The following is a 19,714-nucleotide window of genomic DNA, read 5'->3' as shown; positions in this document are numbered from 1 at the left end:
GTCTGGGCTCAGGGTGGGGGTCTGAATCTAGGGCAGGACTCTGGGCTGAAGTGGGAAAGCCTGGACATAGGAGGCAGGGTCCAGGCCTCAGAGTGGGGGTCTGAGCCCAGAGGCAAGGCCCAGACTCAAGGCCCGGGGTGGGGTGGCCGATGCTCAGGTGCCCCCGCTGGCCTCACGGCAGGGACGGCCACACTGAACCAGACAATCGACATCTGCCGACACTTCACCAACCTGTGTCTCCATGGCCGCTGCCTGCCCACCCCGTCCAGCTACCGCTGCGAGTGTCACGTGGGCTACACACAGGATGTTCGCGGCGAGTGCATCGGTGAGTGGTGGCCGGGCTGGGGGGCAGGTAGCTGCACCCTACCTGGCTGGGGCTCAGGGTCCTCTGCCCGCAGATGTGGACGAATGTGCCAGCAGCCCCTGCCGCCACGGAGACTGCGTCAACACCCCCGGCTCCTACCACTGCGGGTGCCATGAGGGTTTCCAGGCCACGCTCACCAAGCAGGCGTGCGTGGGTACGGCCGGCCATCGGAGGGTGGGGACGACATGGGGCCTGGCCGGGGGTGGGGGGCATCCTTTGTCTGCCACCTGAATTAGGGCCGAGCCGAGGGGCGGGGCACCTGCTGACTGCCCGCCTCCCTCCCCGCAGACGTGGATGAGTGCGTTGTCAGCAGTGGCCTGTGCCAGCACGGCCGCTGCGTCAACGTGGAGGGCAGCTTCCAGTGCATCTGCAACGCAGGCTTCGAGCTCAGCCCTGATGGCAAGAGCTGTGTGGGTGAGTTGGGGGTGGGTGGGTGTGTAGGGGGCTTCTGGGCCCCACGGGCTGTCTTCGAGGGCCCCCTTGCATCTTCTGTGCTGCTCTGTCACCCGCCTCCCTCCCCACGATCAATTCTCTGCTCACCCTCTGAGCCCAGCCAGCCGAGCTGAGGTTTTTCTTGTGTCCACCTCTGGTTCGCTTCTTCGTTCCCCCCTCCCTGAATTCACTCCATGCACCCTGGGAAGGGCTGTCTGATCCTGAGCCTGAGGCACACCCCCTCTCCTGTCCCACGAGGTGCCCCCCACCCCAGAGAGATGGGATCAGGACCATGGAGAGCGCCCTGCTCATAGGCTACGGCATCCGGGGTACCATAGCTTGTGGGGCACTCTGGGACCCCCTTTATTCTCTTCTGTCACCTTGTCTGCGGAGACCTGCCTTCAAGTCCTCCCTTAACAGGAAGGATTTTCTCGTTTCTGCATTCTTTCATTATTTATTCATTCATTCATTTTTAAAAACCTTTTTAAGCATCTTTATTGGTATATAATTCACATGCCGTGAAGGTAGTCATTGAAAGTGTGCAATTCAATGGCTTCTAGTATATTCAGAGTTGTACAAGCAGCACCGAAATCTAAGTTTAGAATATCATTATCATCTCATCTCCATTAGTAGTCATTCCAGAATCTTCTCTCCCTCCCCTCCCCGGCCCTGGGCACTAGGCTAATCAATTGGCTTTCTGTCTCTGTGGATTTGCCTGTTCTGGGCGTTTCGTGTAAGTGGAATCACATGCTATGTGGCTTTTTATGACTGATTTCTTCCACTGAGCATGGTGTTTTCAAGGTCCGTCCACGCTGTAGCGTGTGTCAGGGCTTCACTCCTTTTCGTGGCTGCGTAGTATTCCAGTGTGTGGGTGAACCATTGTTTTTATCTTTTCATCAGTTGATGGACATTTGGGTCTTCTCCACTTTTTGCGATTATGGATAACGCTGCTATGAACATTCACGTACACGTTTTTGTGGGGATCTTTCAATTGTTCATTTCTTTTTCTTTTCTTTTTGGGCACAATCCTGTATTGTTCAAAACGGATACGTTTTTTTTGAGGAAGATCAGCCCTGAGCTAACATCTGCTGCCAATCTTTCTCTTTTTGCTGAAGAAGACTGGCCCTGAGCTAACATCTGTGCCCATCTTCCTCTACTTTATATGTGGGACACCTGCCACAGCATGGCTTGCCAAGTGGTGCCATGTCCGCACCCGGGATCTGAACCAGTGAACCCTGGGCCGCCGAAGCGTAACGTGCGAACTTAACCGCTGCAACACTGGGCCGGCCCCTCAAAACTGATACTTTGATAATTAACTCATTTCTGCACCTACCACCTTCCTTTAGACTATTTTAAATAAGGTGAGATTCACACAAGATCAACTGAATCACTTCAAAGTGAACAATTTAGTGGCCTTTAGTAATTCCCAATGTTTGTGCGACCACAACCTCATTTATTCCGGTTTTTTTGTGTGTGTACAGCAAAATACGCATAGCTTTTTTTTTTTTTTTTTTTTTAAAGATTGGCACCTGAGGAGCTGGCCCCGTGGCCGAGTGGTTAAGTTCGTGCGCTCCGCTGCAGGTGGCCCAGTGTTTCGTTGGTTCAAATCCTGGGCACCGACATGGCACTGCTCATCAAACCATGCTGAGGCAGCGTCCCACATGCCACAACTAGAAGGACCCACAACGAAGAATATACAACTATGTACTGGGGGGCTTTGGGGAGAAAAAGGAAAAAATAAAATCTTTAAAAAAAAAAAAAGATTGGCACCTGAGCTAACATCTGTTGCAAATTTTTTTTTCTTCTTCTTCTTCTCCCCAAAGCCCCCCAGTACATAGTTGTGTATATTCTAGTTGTAGGTCCTTCTGGTTGTGGCATGTGGGACGCCGCCTCGGCATGGCCTGATGAACGGTGCCATGTCCGTGCCCAGGATCCGAACGGGCGAAATCCTGAGCCACCAAAGCGGAGCGCGAGAACTTAACCACTGGGCCACGGGGCCGGGCCCCACGTAGCATTTTCAAGTGCACAATGTGGTGGCATTTAGCACATTCCCAATGTTGTACACACACCACCTCGTTTATTCAAAAGTTTTTTACAGCAAAATATATATAGCACAAAACTTACCACTTTCACCCTTTTTAAGGGAACAATTCAGTGGCATTTAGTGCATTTCACAATGTCGTGCCCCATGACCTCATTTATTCTTGGAATTTTTTTTTTTGCGTTTTTTTATTGTGGCAAAATATACACATTTACCATTTCAGCCATTTTTAAGGGAACAATGCGGTGGCACATAGTGCAGTGTTGCATGGCTACCACCTCCCTTAGTCAGCTTTGAACAATATTTACCGAGCGCTGACACGTGCCAGGGTGGAAGATACAGATGTGAGCAGGGAGCCCCGTCCTGCCCAGGGGAGCTCACGTTCCAGCGGACACACTGATGTCCAGGCAGACACAGTCAGACAGCGATGTCCTGTCCGACTCCCACGCCCCTGGGAGGGGTCCCCGGGGGGCTCAGCTCTGGCTCTGCTCTGGAGAAGCGAGAGGGAGGGGCCGGTCCACACGGCAGGGCTGACTCAGGGAGGGGCGAGCACCCAGCCTCTCCTGCCTGGATCCAGCCTCTCCGGGTGTCCCCAGACCACAACGAGTGTGCCACCACCACCATGTGCACCAACGGCGTGTGTCTCAACGAGGACGGCAGCTTCACGTGTCTCTGCAAGTCCGGCTTCCTGCTGGCGCCCGGTGGCCGCTACTGCATGGGTGAGGCTGGAGGCTGGATCAGAGGCAGAGATGGGGAGGCGGGAAGGGCCGGCGGTGGAGGTAGGGGGGCTGCGACCCATCGCGGTGTCCCCACGGCCTCCGTAGACATCGACGAGTGCCAGACACCGGGCATCTGCATGAACGGCCACTGCACCAACACCGAGGGCTCGTTCCACTGCCGCTGCCTGGGGGGGCTGGCAGTGGGTGTGGACGGCCGTGTGTGCGTGGACACCCACATGCGCAGCACGTGCTATGGGACCCTGGAGAAGGGCTCCTGCGCCCGCCCCTTCCCCGGCGCTGTCACCAAGTCCGAGTGTTGCTGTGCTAGCCCAGATCACGGGTTTGGGGAGCCCTGCCAGCTGTGTCCCGCTAAGAACTCTGGTGAGCATCCTGCTGCCCGGCCCCCACCAGCTTTTCATGGCCCCGCGCTCCATCAATCCTTGCTTCCAGTCCATGACTCTGGGGGATGAGGGGGCGGGGGTCTTGGCTCCCATGGGGAGGGGAGGCTTCTCTTCGCTGGGGGCTCTCCCCAAGAAGAGATTGAAGGAAATTGCTCTTCCCATGGCGGGGTCATCATAGTCCCAGACTCCTGCTCAACACTGAGGGGCCGTGTCCTTGGGCTACATCCTATAATGGCAGCAATGGCCATGACCCCTCTCGCCCTACCCCCCCCAGCTGAGTTCCAGGCCCTGTGCAGCAGTGGACTCGGCATCACGGCGGATGGCAGAGGTGAGTGGGGGCAGTGCCGGGAGCCAGCAGGGGGCAGGGTTGTGGTTGGGCCCTGTATTTTTTTTTTTTTTTTTTTTTTTGCTGGGGCTGTGGAACAAAGTGCTACAAGCAGCGGAAATGTATCATCTGGCTGTTCCAGAGGCTAAAAGTCTGGGATCAAGGTGTCGGCGGCGTGGGTTTCCTCGGAGGCTGCAAGGGAGAGTCCATTCCTTGCTTCTCTCCTAGCTACTGGCCATCTTTGGTGGTCCCTGGCTTGCAGAAGCATCACTCTGATCTCTGGTTTCATCCTCACATGGTGTTCTCCCTGGGGGCGAGTCTGGGTCCACATTTCCCCTTTTTACAAGGACACCAGTCATACTGGCATGCGTTGGGGGATCCACCCTAATGACCTTGTTTTAACTGGATTGCCTCTGTGAGGACCTTACCTCCAGATAAGGTCACATACTGAGGTTCTCGGGGTCAGGACTCCAACGTGTGGATTTGGGGGTCACAGGTCAGCCCGTGACAGACATGGCGGATGCGGGAAGCCGTGCTTCCTCCCATGGCTCCTTCCCCTCCCTGCCATCTCCTTCCCTCCTGAGCCCTCCTTTCTGTCCCGCTCGCTCTACCATCTCCAGCGGGATTCTTCCCATTCCCCCAGGACTGGCCAGTCCCTGCCCGGGGACCCCTGGCTGATCTCCTGTGGCCAGCAGGTCTCAGCCCAAAGCTGAACCGTTGCAACTTGAGGGGGAAGGAAATTCCCTGCATGTGTGTCTTTTTTCACTTGTTTGCTGATCAAACACACACACACATGTGCACACACCCCCACACACACATTCCTTCCTGAAACAGCCTTTCTGCCTGAGCGGAAATAAAAGGATTTAAGATGCGGTTGTTTCCCATTGCAGGATAGGTGTCCTCCCCCTCCCCCCCCCAAGTTAAAGGCACAGATTCTGGAGGCACATGCCCGGGTTCAGCTCCCACCCATGCCCTTTACTGATTGAATAACCTCAGACGAGTTACTTCCCCTCTCTGTGCCTCAGTTTCTGTGTCTGTAAAGTGAGGATAATAACAGGACCCATTTCAGGGGTGGCGTGAGGGTCGGAGGAGTCAGCGTGCTTGGCACCAGCCAGTAAGCCTCCTGTGAAGTTAACAGTTGGGACTTCCTTTATTTTTATTATATTGCTGCTGTGCAAATGTCTGGTCTGTGGGTTCCAAACTGGGGACAGTTTTGCCCCCAGGGGACATTTGGCAATTTCTGGAGAAATATCGGAGAGCATGCCGGTGGCGTCTCGTGGGTGGAGGTCAGGGTTGCTGCTTGGAATCCTACCGTGCCCAGGACGCCCCCCCCCCACCAGCAGAGAATGTTCCAGGTTCAAATGGCCCCAGTGCTGAGAAATCCTGTTCTAGAGTGAGAGGAGGCGGGGTCTGGGCTGGAGCTCCAGCCCCAGGGACACGTGGCTTCTGGAGACCCCTGGTGAGCCGGGGCGGCTGCTGATGCCCTCTGCCCGCTGCAGACATCAACGAGTGTGCCCTCGACCCTGACGTCTGTGCCAACGGCGTGTGCGAGAACCTGCGGGGCGGCTACCGCTGTGTCTGCAACCTGGGCTACGAGGCGGGCGAGGCTGGCAAGGAGTGCAGGGGTGCGTGTGCCCCGCGGGCGGGCGGGTGTCCCGGGGAGCCTCCGTGCGCGGACCCCTCACCCCACTCTCCCGCCCCGCCCTGCAGACGTGGACGAGTGTGCCCTCAACAGCCTCCTGTGTGACAATGGCTGGTGCCGGAACAGCCCTGGCAGCTACAGCTGCTCCTGTCCCCAGGGCTTCAGCCTCCGGCAGGACACGGAAACCTGCGAAGGTACGGGATCCCAGCACGCTGTGTGCCCTGTGGATGCACACGGACACACACACACAGATGGCTACACACGCTGCATGTGACGTGGACATGCACAGACACACACAGATGGCTATACACACTGTGTGTGGGGTGTACACACACATGCATGCACACACAGACAGCTACACATGCTGTGTGTGGTGTGTACACACACAGACACTCATACACACAGATGGCTACACACACTGCGTGTGGCATGTACATGCACAGACGCACACACGTGCAGGCACACACTCTGGAGCTCTGTACACACACAGGTACACACTCAGACACACATGTGGTGGGTACACACACAGACGTACATATGCTGAAAGATGCATGTGTACTCACTTTCACACACACATTCACACTCCCACACACCCGAGGACATACATACATTCATCTTCTGTCTCATACAGTTATACACACTCATGAGTATGCACACTCAAACCCAGAGATGCCCCCATTCACACACACACTTGTTCTGACACTTTACACACTTGTCTTCACAGCCACACACAGTTATACCCTCAAAGGTGCACCCTTATGCATGCACTCAGATGTTCACACGTGTGCATGAGATCACTCAGTTCCACACACCAGTACGCACTCAAAATACATGTACACACCCACAGTCACACTCGAAGACACTCCCACACAGTCACACACACTCACATGCACCTTCTCGAAGAGTGTGTGTCCACATTCTCTCACACACACTTAGGCTCACAGTCACACACACTTATGTGTGCACTCACACACACCCTCACAGACCTACACACCTGTGCACTCACACACGCTCACACATAGGTGCTCACATCCACAGAAGATGTGCCCATCCTTGCTCACACACACGTGCTCAAGCACGTGTGCCTGCTGTTGCCCACATATCCTTGGTGGCAAAGACCTTGCCTGTCCTGCAGCCCCTTCCACACTCACGGATACACGCACTCACATGCACACATGCTTGACCCCACCTCCCCGGCCTGCATCTTCTTTCCCGCCTCCCCTGACAGCCAAAGCTTTCCACAGCACCGTCCTCTGTCCCCAAGGTCACCAGAGCCCCCCACGTGTCCCTTCTCAGACCCTGTCCTGTTCACCCTCTGCAGCCGCCTGCTCCTCACTTCCCCAGCTGACCCCAGCCACGTCCAGGCCTCTGTCCTCTGTTTTCCTTCCTACTTCTCACTCTTGTCCTATCTTGGCCATGACCGACCCTTGAGGGTTGCCATTCCCCACTGCATCTGTTCCTCTGTGCTTTTCACATGTGCACGCTCCCAGGAGCACGTGTGTCAACGTGCTTGCAGGGGTGAACAACGCGATTCACTGCAAATGCACGCGTGCCTGCACATCCCATTTCTGTGCATGCACACGCCCTGTCTGTGCACGCACGTGCTTGGACACACTTGCACCACCCTTCGCTGGGCTCTGGCAGCCCCGGGGGGAGCAGGGGGCCCTGGCCGGGTGGGGCTCACCCTCCCGCAGGTCAGGGCCCAGTGGGGGCTGTCCTCGCAGACATCGACGAGTGCCTGTCCAACCCATGTGTGAATGGCATGTGCCGGAACCTGGCCGGCTCCTACGCCTGCGAATGTGCCCCTGGCAGCCGGCTGGGGCCCTCCGGCACAGTGTGCCTAGGTGAGAGGTCCCTGATCTCACAGGGGTCCAGGGGCCCCGCTGCCCAGCTCTGTGTACCCCCCCCCCGGTGGGGGAGGCTGGGCCTCCGTGGGTTGGTTTGCAGCTGTGCGGCTGGCAGGTGAGCCAGGTGCCCTCTGTCCCCAGACAGCACCAAGGGCACCTGCTGGCTGAAGGTCCAGGATGGCCGCTGCGAGGCGAACCTGCTCGGAGCCACCTTGCGGTCTGCGTGCTGCGCCACCCTCGGGGCCGCCTGGGGGAGCCCCTGCGGACGCTGCGAGATGGGTAATGCCCCTGATGGGCTCCTAGGGGTCTCCCAGGCACGGCCACGGTGCCCGCCGGGGTGCCCTTCAGAGAACTGGGGTGGAAGAGGTCCCCCAAGTCTGGATGGAGGGAACGATTCCTCTCCTGGTCCTGGTTCTTCTAACTGCAGACCCCGCCTGTGCCCGCGGCTTTGCCCGCATGAAGGGGCTCGCGTGTGAAGGTAATTCCCCCGTCGCCGTCCCCCTCGAGCTGCACGTGGGCGGGTGGGTGTCAGGGGAGCTGCCTGGGGTCCCTCCCTGAAATCCTTTGAGATGGAGAGAGACTCCCCATCCTGGTACCCTGGTCTTCCCCACAATGCCCCAGCTCCTGAGGCTGGCACTGTGCCCTGCCACCTCCCCAAGGACAGCTTGGGTCCGGAGCTCCCAGCTCCTGGGAGCCCCCAGCCCTCATCTCTCCCCTTGTCTGCCACTACCCAGATGTGAACGAGTGCGAGGTGTTCCCCGGCGTCTGTCTCAATGGGCGTTGCCTCAATACCGCCGGCTCCTTCCGCTGCGAGTGTCCCCAGGGCCTGACGCTGGACACCACAGGCCGGCTGTGCGTGGGTGAGTCCGTGCGGGGTCCCCATGCAGGGCCATCTGCCCTGCTTTCACTGTCTCCACGCCCAGCGACTGGAGACCCTTTCCAGGAACACGAGGGACCCAGGGAGTCCTCTGGGACCATCCACCTCCCTCAGCATCCATGGCTCAAACACTCTCCCCAAATGGCTCACATCCAGCTCAAAGGCTCTGAGATTTTTCCCCCTGGATGAGAGTTTCTTGGCTTTGCCCCATCAACGTCTTGAACCGGAAGTTTCTTAGCCAAATGCACGTGTCGGCCAGCAGACAGGGCTCCGGGTTCTATCAGTTTTCCCTTCTGTAGTCCCACCGACCCATTAGTAGCCTGCTCGTCGGCACCCCGGGGCTGGTCACCCGTAAGGCAGGCGGGCCAGTGACACTTCTCGACTCTGATCTTCTTCTAAACTGAGTTTCAGCTGCACAGCGGGTCTTCTCAGTGACCCCAAAATGCGAGTAAGGAAGGAAGGTCACTGAGGAAAGAGAAAACAGCCTTGCCTTGCAGGACCCCCTGTGCTGAATTCAGGGCCGGGTGACGTGCAGAGATGCGAACTCTGGCTCGCGCTGGTCCGATGTGACCATTAGCCCTGGACAGAGGCATTGGGCCCAAGAGACCCCAAGAAGGACCCCAGTGGGTGTCTCAGCACTTCCAATTTCCCCCAAAGATTCTAAAGGGGGTCTCATCCTCCAGTGGACCCACTTAAGCGTATGTTTCTTTTGCAAAGAGAAAAAGTTGTCCTGGACAAGGGGTCAGCACACTTTTCTGCAAAGGGGCAGAGAATAAGTATTTTTGGCTCTGTGGGCCGCACGGACTCTGTAGCAGCTACTCAGCCCCAGCGTGTAGCGCAAAAACAGCCACAGGCACTACGGAGACAAAGGGACACAGCCGTGTGTCAATAAAACTTTACTTACAAAGACAGGCAGCCGGCCCCCGGGCTGTGGCTACTGGCCCCTGTCTTAGCCCCTCGTGTCTGGCGTTCAGGACAGTTTGTCTGCTCTCAGATGGTCTTGTTCACAGATTAAACACACAGATGCTGGAGCCAGGTGGCCTGGTTTGAACCCGGCTCCACCTCCTACTGACTGTATGGTCTCGGACAAGCTGCCTGATCCTTCTGTGCCTCTGTTTTCTTGCCTGTAAAATGGGCACGATAATAGTGTTTTCGTCTCGGGGTGATTTTGAGGATTCGATGATTGATATGCTTAGAGCAGCACCCAGTACCTAGCAAGCTCCCTCACAGTGTGAGTTATTATCATTAAAACAGAGTTGTTGGGGGCCAGCCCAGTGGCACAGTGATTAAGTTCATGTGCTCCGCTTTGGCTGCCTGGGGTTCACAGGTTTGGATCCTGGGCATGGACCTACACACCGCTCATCAAGGCATGCTGTGGCGGCGTCCCACATATAAAATAGAGGAGGATGGGCAACAGATGTTAGCTCAGGGCCAATCTTCCTCACCAAAAAAAAAAAAAAAAAAAAAAAATTTATTGGATGACATCAAATCTCAGCATGAAGAAGTCTCTCCCATCTCAGTCTTCCTGTTGAGGGGGATGTTTCAGATGGGTGCTGCTGAGGGAAGCCGTAAAGCCCATGTGGCAGTGGGCACCGTGTGGCAGGGGTGGGTGGAACTCGGTGACTGTCCCTCCACACAGACGTGCGCCTGGAGCCGTGTTTCCTGCGCTGGGACGAGGACGTGTGTGGGGCCGCCCTGCCCGGCAAGTACCGGATGGATCTCTGCTGCTGTTCCGTGGGCGCCGCGTGGGGGGCCGCATGCGAGGCCTGCCCAGAGCCCGAGTCCCCAGCGTTCGCCAGCCTGTGTCCCCGGGGGCTGGGCTTTGCCAGCCGGGACTTCCTGTCTGGCCGGCCCTTCTATAAAGGTGTGTCTGGGCTCCGGGAACCTGGAGGACGGGGAGAGGGCACAGCATGGGCAAAGGCCCAGGGGCCGGAAGCGACTTTGAGAGTCAGCAAACCACGCACCGTCAGAGGTGCGAAGGACCCCGGGATGCCGGGTTGCTGTGACAGCCCGTGCCCCGCCCCGCAGATGTGAACGAATGCAAAGCGTTCCCCAGCCTCTGCGTGCACGGCACCTGCCGCAACACCGTGGGCAGCTTCCGCTGCTCCTGTGCGGGGGGCTTCGCCCTGGACGCCCATGAGAGGAACTGCACAGGTATGTGCCCACCTCTGCCTCTTGGGGGGGCACCTGTGGGGCTAGGGGCCACCAATCGGATGGCGTTAAGGCTAGTTTGTAGGCGCTTCTTGTCCTGCCCGCCTGCTGTGTGACCCAGGGCAGGTTGCCACCCTCTCTGGGCCTCAGGGACCTGGCTGTCAAAGCTGGCACAGGGGCCTCGGGCTGGGGGGGCATTCCCTGTGCTCGTCTGGGGCTCCCGCGCGGCCGCGTGTGTCTACAGACTGGGAGGCCCGGCCCCTGTGCCCTCTCTCCACAGACATCGACGAGTGTCGCATCTCCCCCGACCTGTGTGGCCAGGGCGCCTGTGTCAACACCCCGGGCGGCTTCGAGTGCGAGTGTTTCCCCGGCTACGAGGGTGGCTTCGTGCTGATGAAGAGCTGCGTGGGTAGGCGGCTGGGCCGGGCCGCGAGGGTCCTGGCCGAGCGGAGGGATGGTGGGGACGTTGGTGTGACGGATGCGGGCGGAGGGGGCAGGCGTGTGCGGAGCTGTAGTCCAGCTGGGACACAGCGAGCGTGGGCGCCATGCGGCGTCGTCCCCAAAGGCAGCCAGCCACTGGGTCTGGGGGACAGAAGGGAGACCTGGGGACCACGATCTGGGCAAGTTCTCCCAGGCGGGTGTGGCGGGAGAAGATGCGAGGGCCTGGGAGAGAGGAGCCTCTTGTCCTCGTCCTTTGTTTTATTCACTCAGTGAACGTTTCACGTGTATCTGCTCAGGGGACTGCAGAAGGCAGGAGCAGGGGGCCCTTCTTTCAGAGCTTGTGACCTAATTAATAAAACAAATCCCCAGAGAAATGCGAAGCAGCCACCGTCAGAAGCACTCAGAGGGGCCACATGGTGGGGTGGGAGCGTGGACCCCCGGGATGTACCCTGTTCTGTGGGGCTTGAGGTTGTGGCTGAGAGAGTGGGAGTAAATGGGGTGAAGAGGGGCTGAAAGAGTAGCCTGGAGGGAGAGCAGCATGTGCAAAGGCCCTGGGGTGAGCCTGAGGGCTAGAAGGAGCTGCTGTGCAGAGGGCCAGGTGGAGGGAACAGCGTGTGCCAAGGCCCTGAGGTGAGCCCGAGGGGTAGAAGGAAGCATGGGAGGCTGGAGTGCGAGGAGGGTGGTGAGGTGGGGGGCAAGGCCGCCTGCTTCTGGCGCTGATGCCCCGTGGGGCTGGGCCTTGCCTTTCTGCTGTGTCCCGTGCGGGTACCAGGGAGGGGGCTTCTGAGGGCCTCCTTCAGCGACTCCAGGAGTGTCAGTCTTGTGGCCCCGATTCTCCTGATAATTGCAGCTCGCTCCCTGGATGACTTGTCTCTGCTCCTCCCAGCGCCAACCCTGCTCCCCTGGTTGCCTGAGCCCAAGCCTCCAGGCACCCCGGGGAGTCCACAGGCAGCTCCTGGAGCCCTCGTGCCCTCCCGGCTCAGCACCTTCACACCTGCTCTCTCCCCACACGCCCAGATGTGGATGAGTGTGCGCGGGACCCGCGGCTGTGCCGGGGCGGCACCTGCACCAACACGGATGGGAGCTACGATTGCCAGTGTCCCCCTGGACACGCACTGACGGCCCAGCGCACAGCCTGTGAGGGTGAGCGTGCAACCGGGTGTGCAAGTGGGGGAGCGCGTGTGAGTGGTTTGAGTGAGATACTGGGAGCGTGTGTTTGAGCCTGTTTTGTGTGAATGTGCAAATGGAAAAGCAAGTGTGCAAGGATGGGTCCGTGTGTGTGTAAAGTGTGACTATGCATGGGTGTGAGATGGAGGGAGTGTTTATGTGTGTGTGGGCATGAGAAAGTGTGAGTGCACCTGTGACTGTGTCTACCCACACAGTGAGTGTGTGATGGGTGCTTGTATGCGAGCCTGTGTGAGTGTGTACATGTGTGTCTCCACAAGGGTGAGTGTACCTGTGTGTGTGTTTGTGAGTCTGCATGAGCTGTGAGAGTGTGTGGGTGTAAATATGTGTTTGCACGTGGGTGAGTGTGTTTGTGGGTGAGTGGGTATGAGGGTGTGTTTGTGGATCTGTGAGTGTTAAAGGGTGTGAGTGTAGATGTGTGTCGAGGGGAAGTGTGTTTGCATGTGCGTGCATGCAAGGGTTGTTTGTGAGTCTGCATGAGTGTGCAAGAGTGTGAGTGTGTATCTGGCTGTGTATTTACACAAGGGCAAGCATATGCACCTGTCAGTAGGTGTGAGGTGAATTTGTGCACCCACGTGAGTGTACACATGGCAGTGAGTGTGCATTTGATTGTGAATGGTATCTACTGAGGGTGATTGCATGTGAGCGGGCATGAGGAGGTATGTGTGTGTGAGCCTATGAACGTGCACGTGGACGTGTATATTGGTGTGGATGTGTGTTTACAGAGGGTGACTGTGTGAGGGTGTGTTCGTGAGTGTGTAGACACACCCACAGGGTGTGTCATGTGAGCGCCTCGGCGTGTGCACGTGTCCGAGGGTCTCAGGGTCAAGCAGATGGCTGGTGGGGCCCAGCCCGCCCTTCGCTGGGGGCCCCTCGCCCACCAGCTCTCGCCGGGCCCCCGCCAGCCGTGCACTCCCCCCAGACATCGACGAGTGCTCCCTGAGGGATGGCCTGTGTCCCCACGGCCACTGCGTCAACGTCATCGGCGCCTTCCAGTGCTCCTGCCACGCCGGCTTCCAGAGCACCCCGGACCGCCAGGGCTGCGTGGGTGAGACGGGGTCCCCGCGGCTCATAGGCACCTGCCCCCGGCCCCGGACCCCGTCCCCATTCCTGCCCCCAGATCAGCCGCACGCTGGACCCTCTCCCCCGCTGCTCTGCCCCCGCAGACATCAACGAGTGTGGCACTGGGAACGGCGGGTGTGACGTGCACTGCGTTAACACCGAGGGCAGCTACCGGTGCGGCTGTGCGCCCGGCTACTCGCTGATGCCCGACGGGAGGGCCTGCGCAGGTGGGTGGGTGCCGAAGCAGGAGGCGTCTGCCGACCCACCCTGGCTCGGCCCCGGCTAAGCCAACCAGACCCAGGCTGGCCACCAAGCCTGTGCGGGGTCCCTGGGCTCCCCTCTGGCCTGGCCCATCCACAGCATAGCCCCCCTGCCCCCCAGATGTGGACGAGTGTGAAGAGAACCCGGATATCTGCGAGGGCGGCCAGTGCACCAACGTGCCCGGGGGACACAGCTGCCTGTGTTACGACGGCTTCGTGGCCATGCGGGACGCGGGGACATGTGTTGGTGAGGAGCTGGGACGTGGGGTGGAGGAGACAGTGTGGGAACTCAGCCACCAGGCCTCCCACAAGGAGGCACGTGTGCAAGACAGGCCCCAGGTCCCATCCCGTCACAGGCAGGCGGGGGAACAAGGCTTTGCCGTAGCGATCGGCGATCTGCTCGTGGCCACGACGCCCTGAGCCGGTGCCAAAGCCCATGGGGTCTCATCTGTAGCATCAGGGCGCCCGGACCTTGTTCCTTTGAAGCACATTTATTGAACACTCACTGTATACCCAACGCACACACAGGCTCGTGCCCGCTTCCGAGGGCTGCACTTGAAAATCGCTGCAGACCAAGGGGCGTCACGCAGAGGAAGGTGGGCGAGATGGGAAAGCCCCCCAGAACTGTGTTCTCTGAGCCCTGCCTGGGGACCCCAAGCTGCTGGGGCCGTCATCATCATCCTCCCTCAGCGGCAGGTCCTCACGTGGCCCGGGCGGCCGATGTATACTGGGGGCCCATCAGGATAGAGCAAGGGGCAGAGTGGGGACGTTCCAGGAAGGAAGAATGTAACTCGGTGCCAAGGAGACGTGTCTAGCCCAGGGCAGCTGGGAGAGCTCCAGATCGCAGAAGTCTTAGCGAGCACTTATGGGTCCGGGACCAGAGAAAATAGGGACTGCTCCCAACTCCATGCCCTTGTTGCAGGTCCTCCTCAGCATAAAGGCTCTGAAAAGGTCTGCAGGAGAAAAATCCAGTTAGCTTGGTCTGACTCAGAGTTTTCTAAATGTGTTCGGCTATAAAATCCTTCGGGGAACGCGGGCCCAGTGTGTTCCATGGAGCATGCTCTGTAAAATGTTGGCGTAACGCAGCTGCCCAGTGCTGGGGCCCGAGGGAGCTCCCTGGCCCTGGAGATGGGCAAAGAGAACCCCAAAGCTGGTGCGATGCTGGTGCAACCCCATCCCCCCTCACCTGCCTCCTCTCCCGTCATCCCCTCACCGAGCGCTCAGGCGTCACGGTCTCTGTCCCCACAGACGTGAACGAGTGTGACCTGAACCCCCACATCTGCCTCCACGGGGCCTGCGAGAACACAAAGGGATCCTTTGTCTGCCACTGTCAGCCGGGTTACGTCATCAGGAAGGGGGCCACGGGCTGCTCCGGTGAGCCGGCGGTCAGCGGTGCGGGCCGAGGGGGCCCCGAGGGGCCAGCTGGGGTCATGGGGTCTGCCGCGTCGCTCGGGGCAGAGCAAGACCAGACGTCATTCTTAGAGATTCCAGGGGTGGGGCCTTGTGTTCAATCAGGAACAGGACCCAGTCCAGAGCCCCGGGCTCCTCTTAACCCACAGCCCTCCGGGGGCCGCTCTGGAGCCCCCAGGGTCCGCAGCCTGATGATTTTCAGCGACACAGGGACAAACATTTCAGCATTTCAACGCTTATCCTTTTAGCCTCCCAGGGCAGCCGTGATGTGACCACAAGCCAGGTGGCTCAGAACCACAGAAATGTATTCTCTCTCCAGAACAGTTCTGGAGCCAGAAGTGCAAAATCAAGCCCGTCTTCCTGGGGGCTCTGGGGGAGCTCCGTGCCCCTCTCCCGGGCTCTGTTGGCCCCCGGCCCTTGGAGATGCTTGGTCCGTAAACGCGTCACTCCAGTCTCCGTGTCTCGTCATCACGTCACGTTCTCTCTGTGTCTGTCCAGATTTCCCTCTGCTTCTAAGGACCCCCGTCCCTGGGGCAGGGTCCCCGTAATCCAGGGCGACCTCCTCTCCCCTTGGTGACACCCACAAAGATCCTATTTCTGAATAAGTTCCCGTTCCCAGGTTCCGGGAGTTAGGACTCGAACGTGCGTTTTTGGAGGACACTGTTCTGCCTGCTAAAATTAAGCAGTGATTTTAACGTGGACCAGAATCAAGTGTCACGTCACAGAGCGTCAAATGCAGGGCTTCTCAGGGGCTGTTGGTGTCGTTCAGAAATTTTCTTTTAAAATACATTAACGTCAGTGAAAACAGGAGGCGGTGTGAAGACCCGTTCAGTCCACAATAGCTCAGTTGGGTGATGGAGAAATGGGGCAGAGAGCAGAAGGATGATGCAGGACTGACCAAGGACTGGAAATCCTGCTGTAGAGAGAGGGGGCCGTGTTCCTTAGGACGGTTACTCTTAGCGTCTGCCCTGAGTCTCTCGTGCTGCCATTTCAAGACATTTCTGAGGGCTGCTGGGGGTCGTGCCTCTTGGATTTTCAGGTTTCCCTCTTGGGCTCTGGGTGAAGGTGGAAGCATCTGGAGGCGGGGGGCCATTTCTGGGCCAGCCCTCCCCAAGGCGGGGGGGTCCCTGCTCTGTCTCCTACGACTACACTTCAGTGTCCCCGCTCTGCCCCCAAAGCCCTATTTCTTCGAGGCCCAGGCCTCACGGGGCTGCTGTGTCCTCCTTCTGTCTCCTGGCCCTGCCCCTCCTGTGACTGGGTCCCTCCCCTCTCAGACGTGGACGAATGTGCGCTTGGGGGACACAGCTGTGACAGCCATGCCTCCTGCTTCAACGTCCCCGGGAGCTTCGCCTGCAGGTGCCAGCCGGGCTGGGCGGGGGATGGCTTCGAGTGCCACGGTGAGTGCCCGGGGGCGGCAGGTCCAGGCAGAGCAGCTGACGGAGGTCGGGGGCCCCAGATCGGAGGGTCTGCCCTCCCCCCTGCAGCCCCCCAATGCACACACCTGGGGGGCCCCGGGCTCCGTCTCCTGCAGATCTGGACGAATGCGCCTTCCAGGAGCACCGGTGCAGCCCCAGAGCTGACTGCCTGAACGTCCCCGGCTCCTACCGCTGCGCCTGCCGTTGGGGTTTCGCCGGGAACGGCTTCTCCTGCGAAGGTGAGGTCGGGGGGTGGGGGGAGGGCAGGAGGGGCCCCGAGGGGACGGCCACGTGGATTGGACTGCACGGTGGCTGCAGCGGTCAGTTGGCGTCCCGATTCGCACCGGTTCACCCACGGCTCCGTGGACGCTGAAAGCATGTGTCCTCAGCCCACGGGGGCCAGGCTCAGAGTCACGGGGGGTGGTCCTCCGCCCCGGGCTCTGAATGTGTGGAGCCTGCTGGACGTGGGGAGCACCTGCCGACTTCCCTCCACCATGGATCCTGAGTGACCAGGTCCCCTCTCCTTCCCCTGGCCCTGACTTGGTCACCTGCTCACCGAGTCGGGGTCCGAGTTCTCAGTGCTACTTGCCTGCTCCCTGGGATCCTGGGTGACGGTGAAGGGTACAAGTGATGGGGACCCCCCCCCGCCCGCCCTGCGCGTCCTGGCCAGCTGGCCCCCACTCTGCCTCTTGGGGCCCCTCAGACAGAGACGAATGTGCGGAGGACGTGGACCTCTGCGAGAACGGGCAGTGTCTCAATGTCCCCGGCGGCTACCGCTGCGAATGCGAGATGGGCTTCAGCCCCACGGAGGACCACCGGGCCTGCCAGGGTGAGGCCTGGGGCTGCCAGGGTGGGGGACAGGGCGGGCGGGTCCCTGCAGCCTGCTGGCACTGGGGGCGGCCGGGGTGGGCTGCCAGGCGGGGCGGTCTGACCCGGGGTCCCCACAGACGTGGACGAGTGTGTCCTGGGGAACCTCTGTGTGTTTGGGAGCTGTGAGAACCTGCCTGGAATGTTCCGCTGCGTCTGCGATGAGGGCTACGAGCTGGACCGTAGTGGCAGCAACTGCACAGGTGAGGGGGCAGCAAAGAGGGGGGCAAGGGGACGCGAGAGTGGGGGCGGGGAGGGGGCACAGGTCACTCAGATCTCTTCTCCACTGTTGTCTCCTGGGGCGGCCTCGTCTGACCCCCATCTCCAATAGCGCTCCTGTTCCCATTAAGCTTCTTAGCTGGTATCTGTCATCCTCTGAATAAATGCCTCGAATGAATGAAATCGTGCTCCCCCGTGACCCTCCAAATGGTCTGGCGCCGGTGTGTTTAAAACAGGTCCGCAGATTTTGTCAGGATGGGGCCAGATAGTAAATATTTTCAGTTTGGGGGAGGGTCACACAGCCTCTGTTGCAACCACTCGGCTCTGCCGTCGAAGCTCGAAAGCAGACGCAGGCGCGAGGGGAATGAATGGACGTGGCCGTGTGCCGGCGAAACTTTGTTTGTACAAACAGGCGCCTTGAAAACGTTGGTTTTCAACGTTGGCTGTGTGGACCCGGGGCAAGGAGCGCTTCCAAGGGGCAGACTTCACTGCCAAAGTGAACACTGCAGGGAGTGGAGGGGTCAGGCGGGGGCCGCCGTTCCCCGGGCTCTTCCCAGGGGAGGACAGAGCCTCAGCCCACAGCCCCGGATCCAGCATCCAGGAGGAAGGCAGGGGGCGGGGGGAGATGGGGGCTGAGGGAGGGCCCCCTGCTGACGTGCTCCCCCCCCCAACAGATGTCAACGAGTGTGCTGACCCCGTGACCTGCTTCAACGGCCTGTGCGTCAACACGCCCGGCAGCTACCGCTGCAGCTGTCCCCCAGACTTCGAGCTGAGCCGCAGCGGGGTGGGCTGTGTGGGTGAGTGCCCCCCTGCCTCCCGCTGGGGCTCCAGGGTCAGGGAGCAGGACGGGGCCGTGGTCTGGGTCCCCTTGGCCTGTCCATCTGGTTTCGTCCACCTGCTCCTGGCCCGTGGGATCTTTGCTGGGCCCCGGCCGGAGTGGTTGTCCCGTCACCTGTTGAGATGCAGCCCTCTGCTCTGCACATGCACACACACACACGTGCACACGGACACGTGCACGCAGAGTTACACAGGCACACACACAGGTGCACATAGTTGCACACACACAGGTGCAAACACACACACACACACACACCCCGTTTCTTCTCTGCCACTTGCTAACCATCCCTTTCTGCCTGTTCAGACACCCGGGCCGGGAACTGTTTCCTGGACACGCACGACCGAGGGGACGGTGGCATTTCTTGCGCTGCTGAGATCGGGGTTGGCGTGAGCCGAGCCTCCTGCTGCTGCTCTCTGGGCCGGGCCTGGGGCACCCCCTGCGAGCTGTGTCCGGCCGCCAACACCAGTGAGTCCCCGGGCCGGGCCTGGGGCAGGCGGGCACTGTGGCCTGAGCCACAGAGACCTAGCTGTGGTCTGGGCCTCCCTGGAGCTTAGGGGGTCATCTCTGCTAAGGGAGGGAAGCTGGGAACCAGAGACGGGGAGGGCCTTGTCCTGGGTCACACAGCGTATTCTTGGCACTTTGTTGGCTGGGCCTCTCTCCAAGGTCTGCTTGTGCCATCCCTCCCTTCAGATTCTTCTCTGTGTGTTTATACTCAGTCGCTCACTCAGTCAGTCAACAAACATCGAGAGTTCCTCTGTGCCGTGTGCTAGGGCCTGGGGACCCAGAGAAGGATAGAACAAGGCCCCTGCACACTGTCCATCACCTGTAAACCAAGGGTCCCCAGACTGTGAGAGTAGAGCTATCTGAAGGGCTTGTTTGAGCTGCAATGATGGCTCAGGAGAAAGCTATGGAGAGGGAGGGGTTAGGGAAGCCTTCCCAGGACGAGGGGCGCTTGAATGAGGTTTTGAAGGGTGAGTAGGAGTTTTTCAGGCAGAGTAGGGGGAAGGGTATGTGAGGCAGTGGGAACAGCATGGGCAAAGACCTCAGCTAAGAGGCAGGGAGACATCTGTCCGCCTATTCAGGTGTGTGTGTGTGTGTGTGTGTGTGTGAGAGAGAGAAAATGTCCGGGGTACACGCTCACACACACAGATACTGGACCCTCAGGCTTGGCCGAGGTCTCTGGGCCCCAAGAGGCTGAGGAGGTAAGAGGTAAGGCTG

At 59.4% G+C, this 19,714-nt stretch overlaps 1 protein-coding gene across 1 annotated transcript in view; it reads left to right on the top strand.

The window, feature by feature from the left end:
* FBN3 (fibrillin 3) overlaps positions 1-19,714 on the top strand; it is a 63,076-nt gene that overhangs the window by 9,849 nt on the left and 33,513 nt on the right. The window contains exons 12-37 of the mRNA XM_023644662.2: positions 182-325; positions 399-518; positions 653-778; positions 3,434-3,556; positions 3,662-3,937; positions 4,232-4,285; positions 5,782-5,907; positions 5,993-6,118; positions 7,649-7,768; positions 7,913-8,050; positions 8,199-8,249; positions 8,506-8,631; positions 10,288-10,512; positions 10,677-10,802; positions 11,080-11,208; positions 12,258-12,383; positions 13,348-13,473; positions 13,592-13,714; positions 13,869-13,994; positions 14,996-15,121; positions 16,432-16,554; positions 16,689-16,811; positions 17,276-17,401; positions 17,520-17,642; positions 18,333-18,455; positions 18,800-18,961. Coding sequence (XP_023500430.2) covers positions 182-325; positions 399-518; positions 653-778; positions 3,434-3,556; positions 3,662-3,937; positions 4,232-4,285; positions 5,782-5,907; positions 5,993-6,118; positions 7,649-7,768; positions 7,913-8,050; positions 8,199-8,249; positions 8,506-8,631; positions 10,288-10,512; positions 10,677-10,802; positions 11,080-11,208; positions 12,258-12,383; positions 13,348-13,473; positions 13,592-13,714; positions 13,869-13,994; positions 14,996-15,121; positions 16,432-16,554; positions 16,689-16,811; positions 17,276-17,401; positions 17,520-17,642; positions 18,333-18,455; positions 18,800-18,961 — 3,417 coding nt within the window. The remainder of the gene's footprint in view (positions 1-181; positions 326-398; positions 519-652; positions 779-3,433; positions 3,557-3,661; positions 3,938-4,231; positions 4,286-5,781; positions 5,908-5,992; positions 6,119-7,648; positions 7,769-7,912; positions 8,051-8,198; positions 8,250-8,505; positions 8,632-10,287; positions 10,513-10,676; positions 10,803-11,079; positions 11,209-12,257; positions 12,384-13,347; positions 13,474-13,591; positions 13,715-13,868; positions 13,995-14,995; positions 15,122-16,431; positions 16,555-16,688; positions 16,812-17,275; positions 17,402-17,519; positions 17,643-18,332; positions 18,456-18,799; positions 18,962-19,714) is intronic.

This window comes from Equus caballus, chromosome 7 (assembly GCF_041296265.1).
Source record: "Equus caballus isolate H_3958 breed thoroughbred chromosome 7, TB-T2T, whole genome shotgun sequence".
NCBI classification, from domain to species: Eukaryota; Metazoa; Chordata; class Mammalia; order Perissodactyla; family Equidae; genus Equus; species Equus caballus.
Note: the sequence above shows the minus strand (reverse complement) of the source record. Positions and strands in the feature narration are given on the sequence as shown.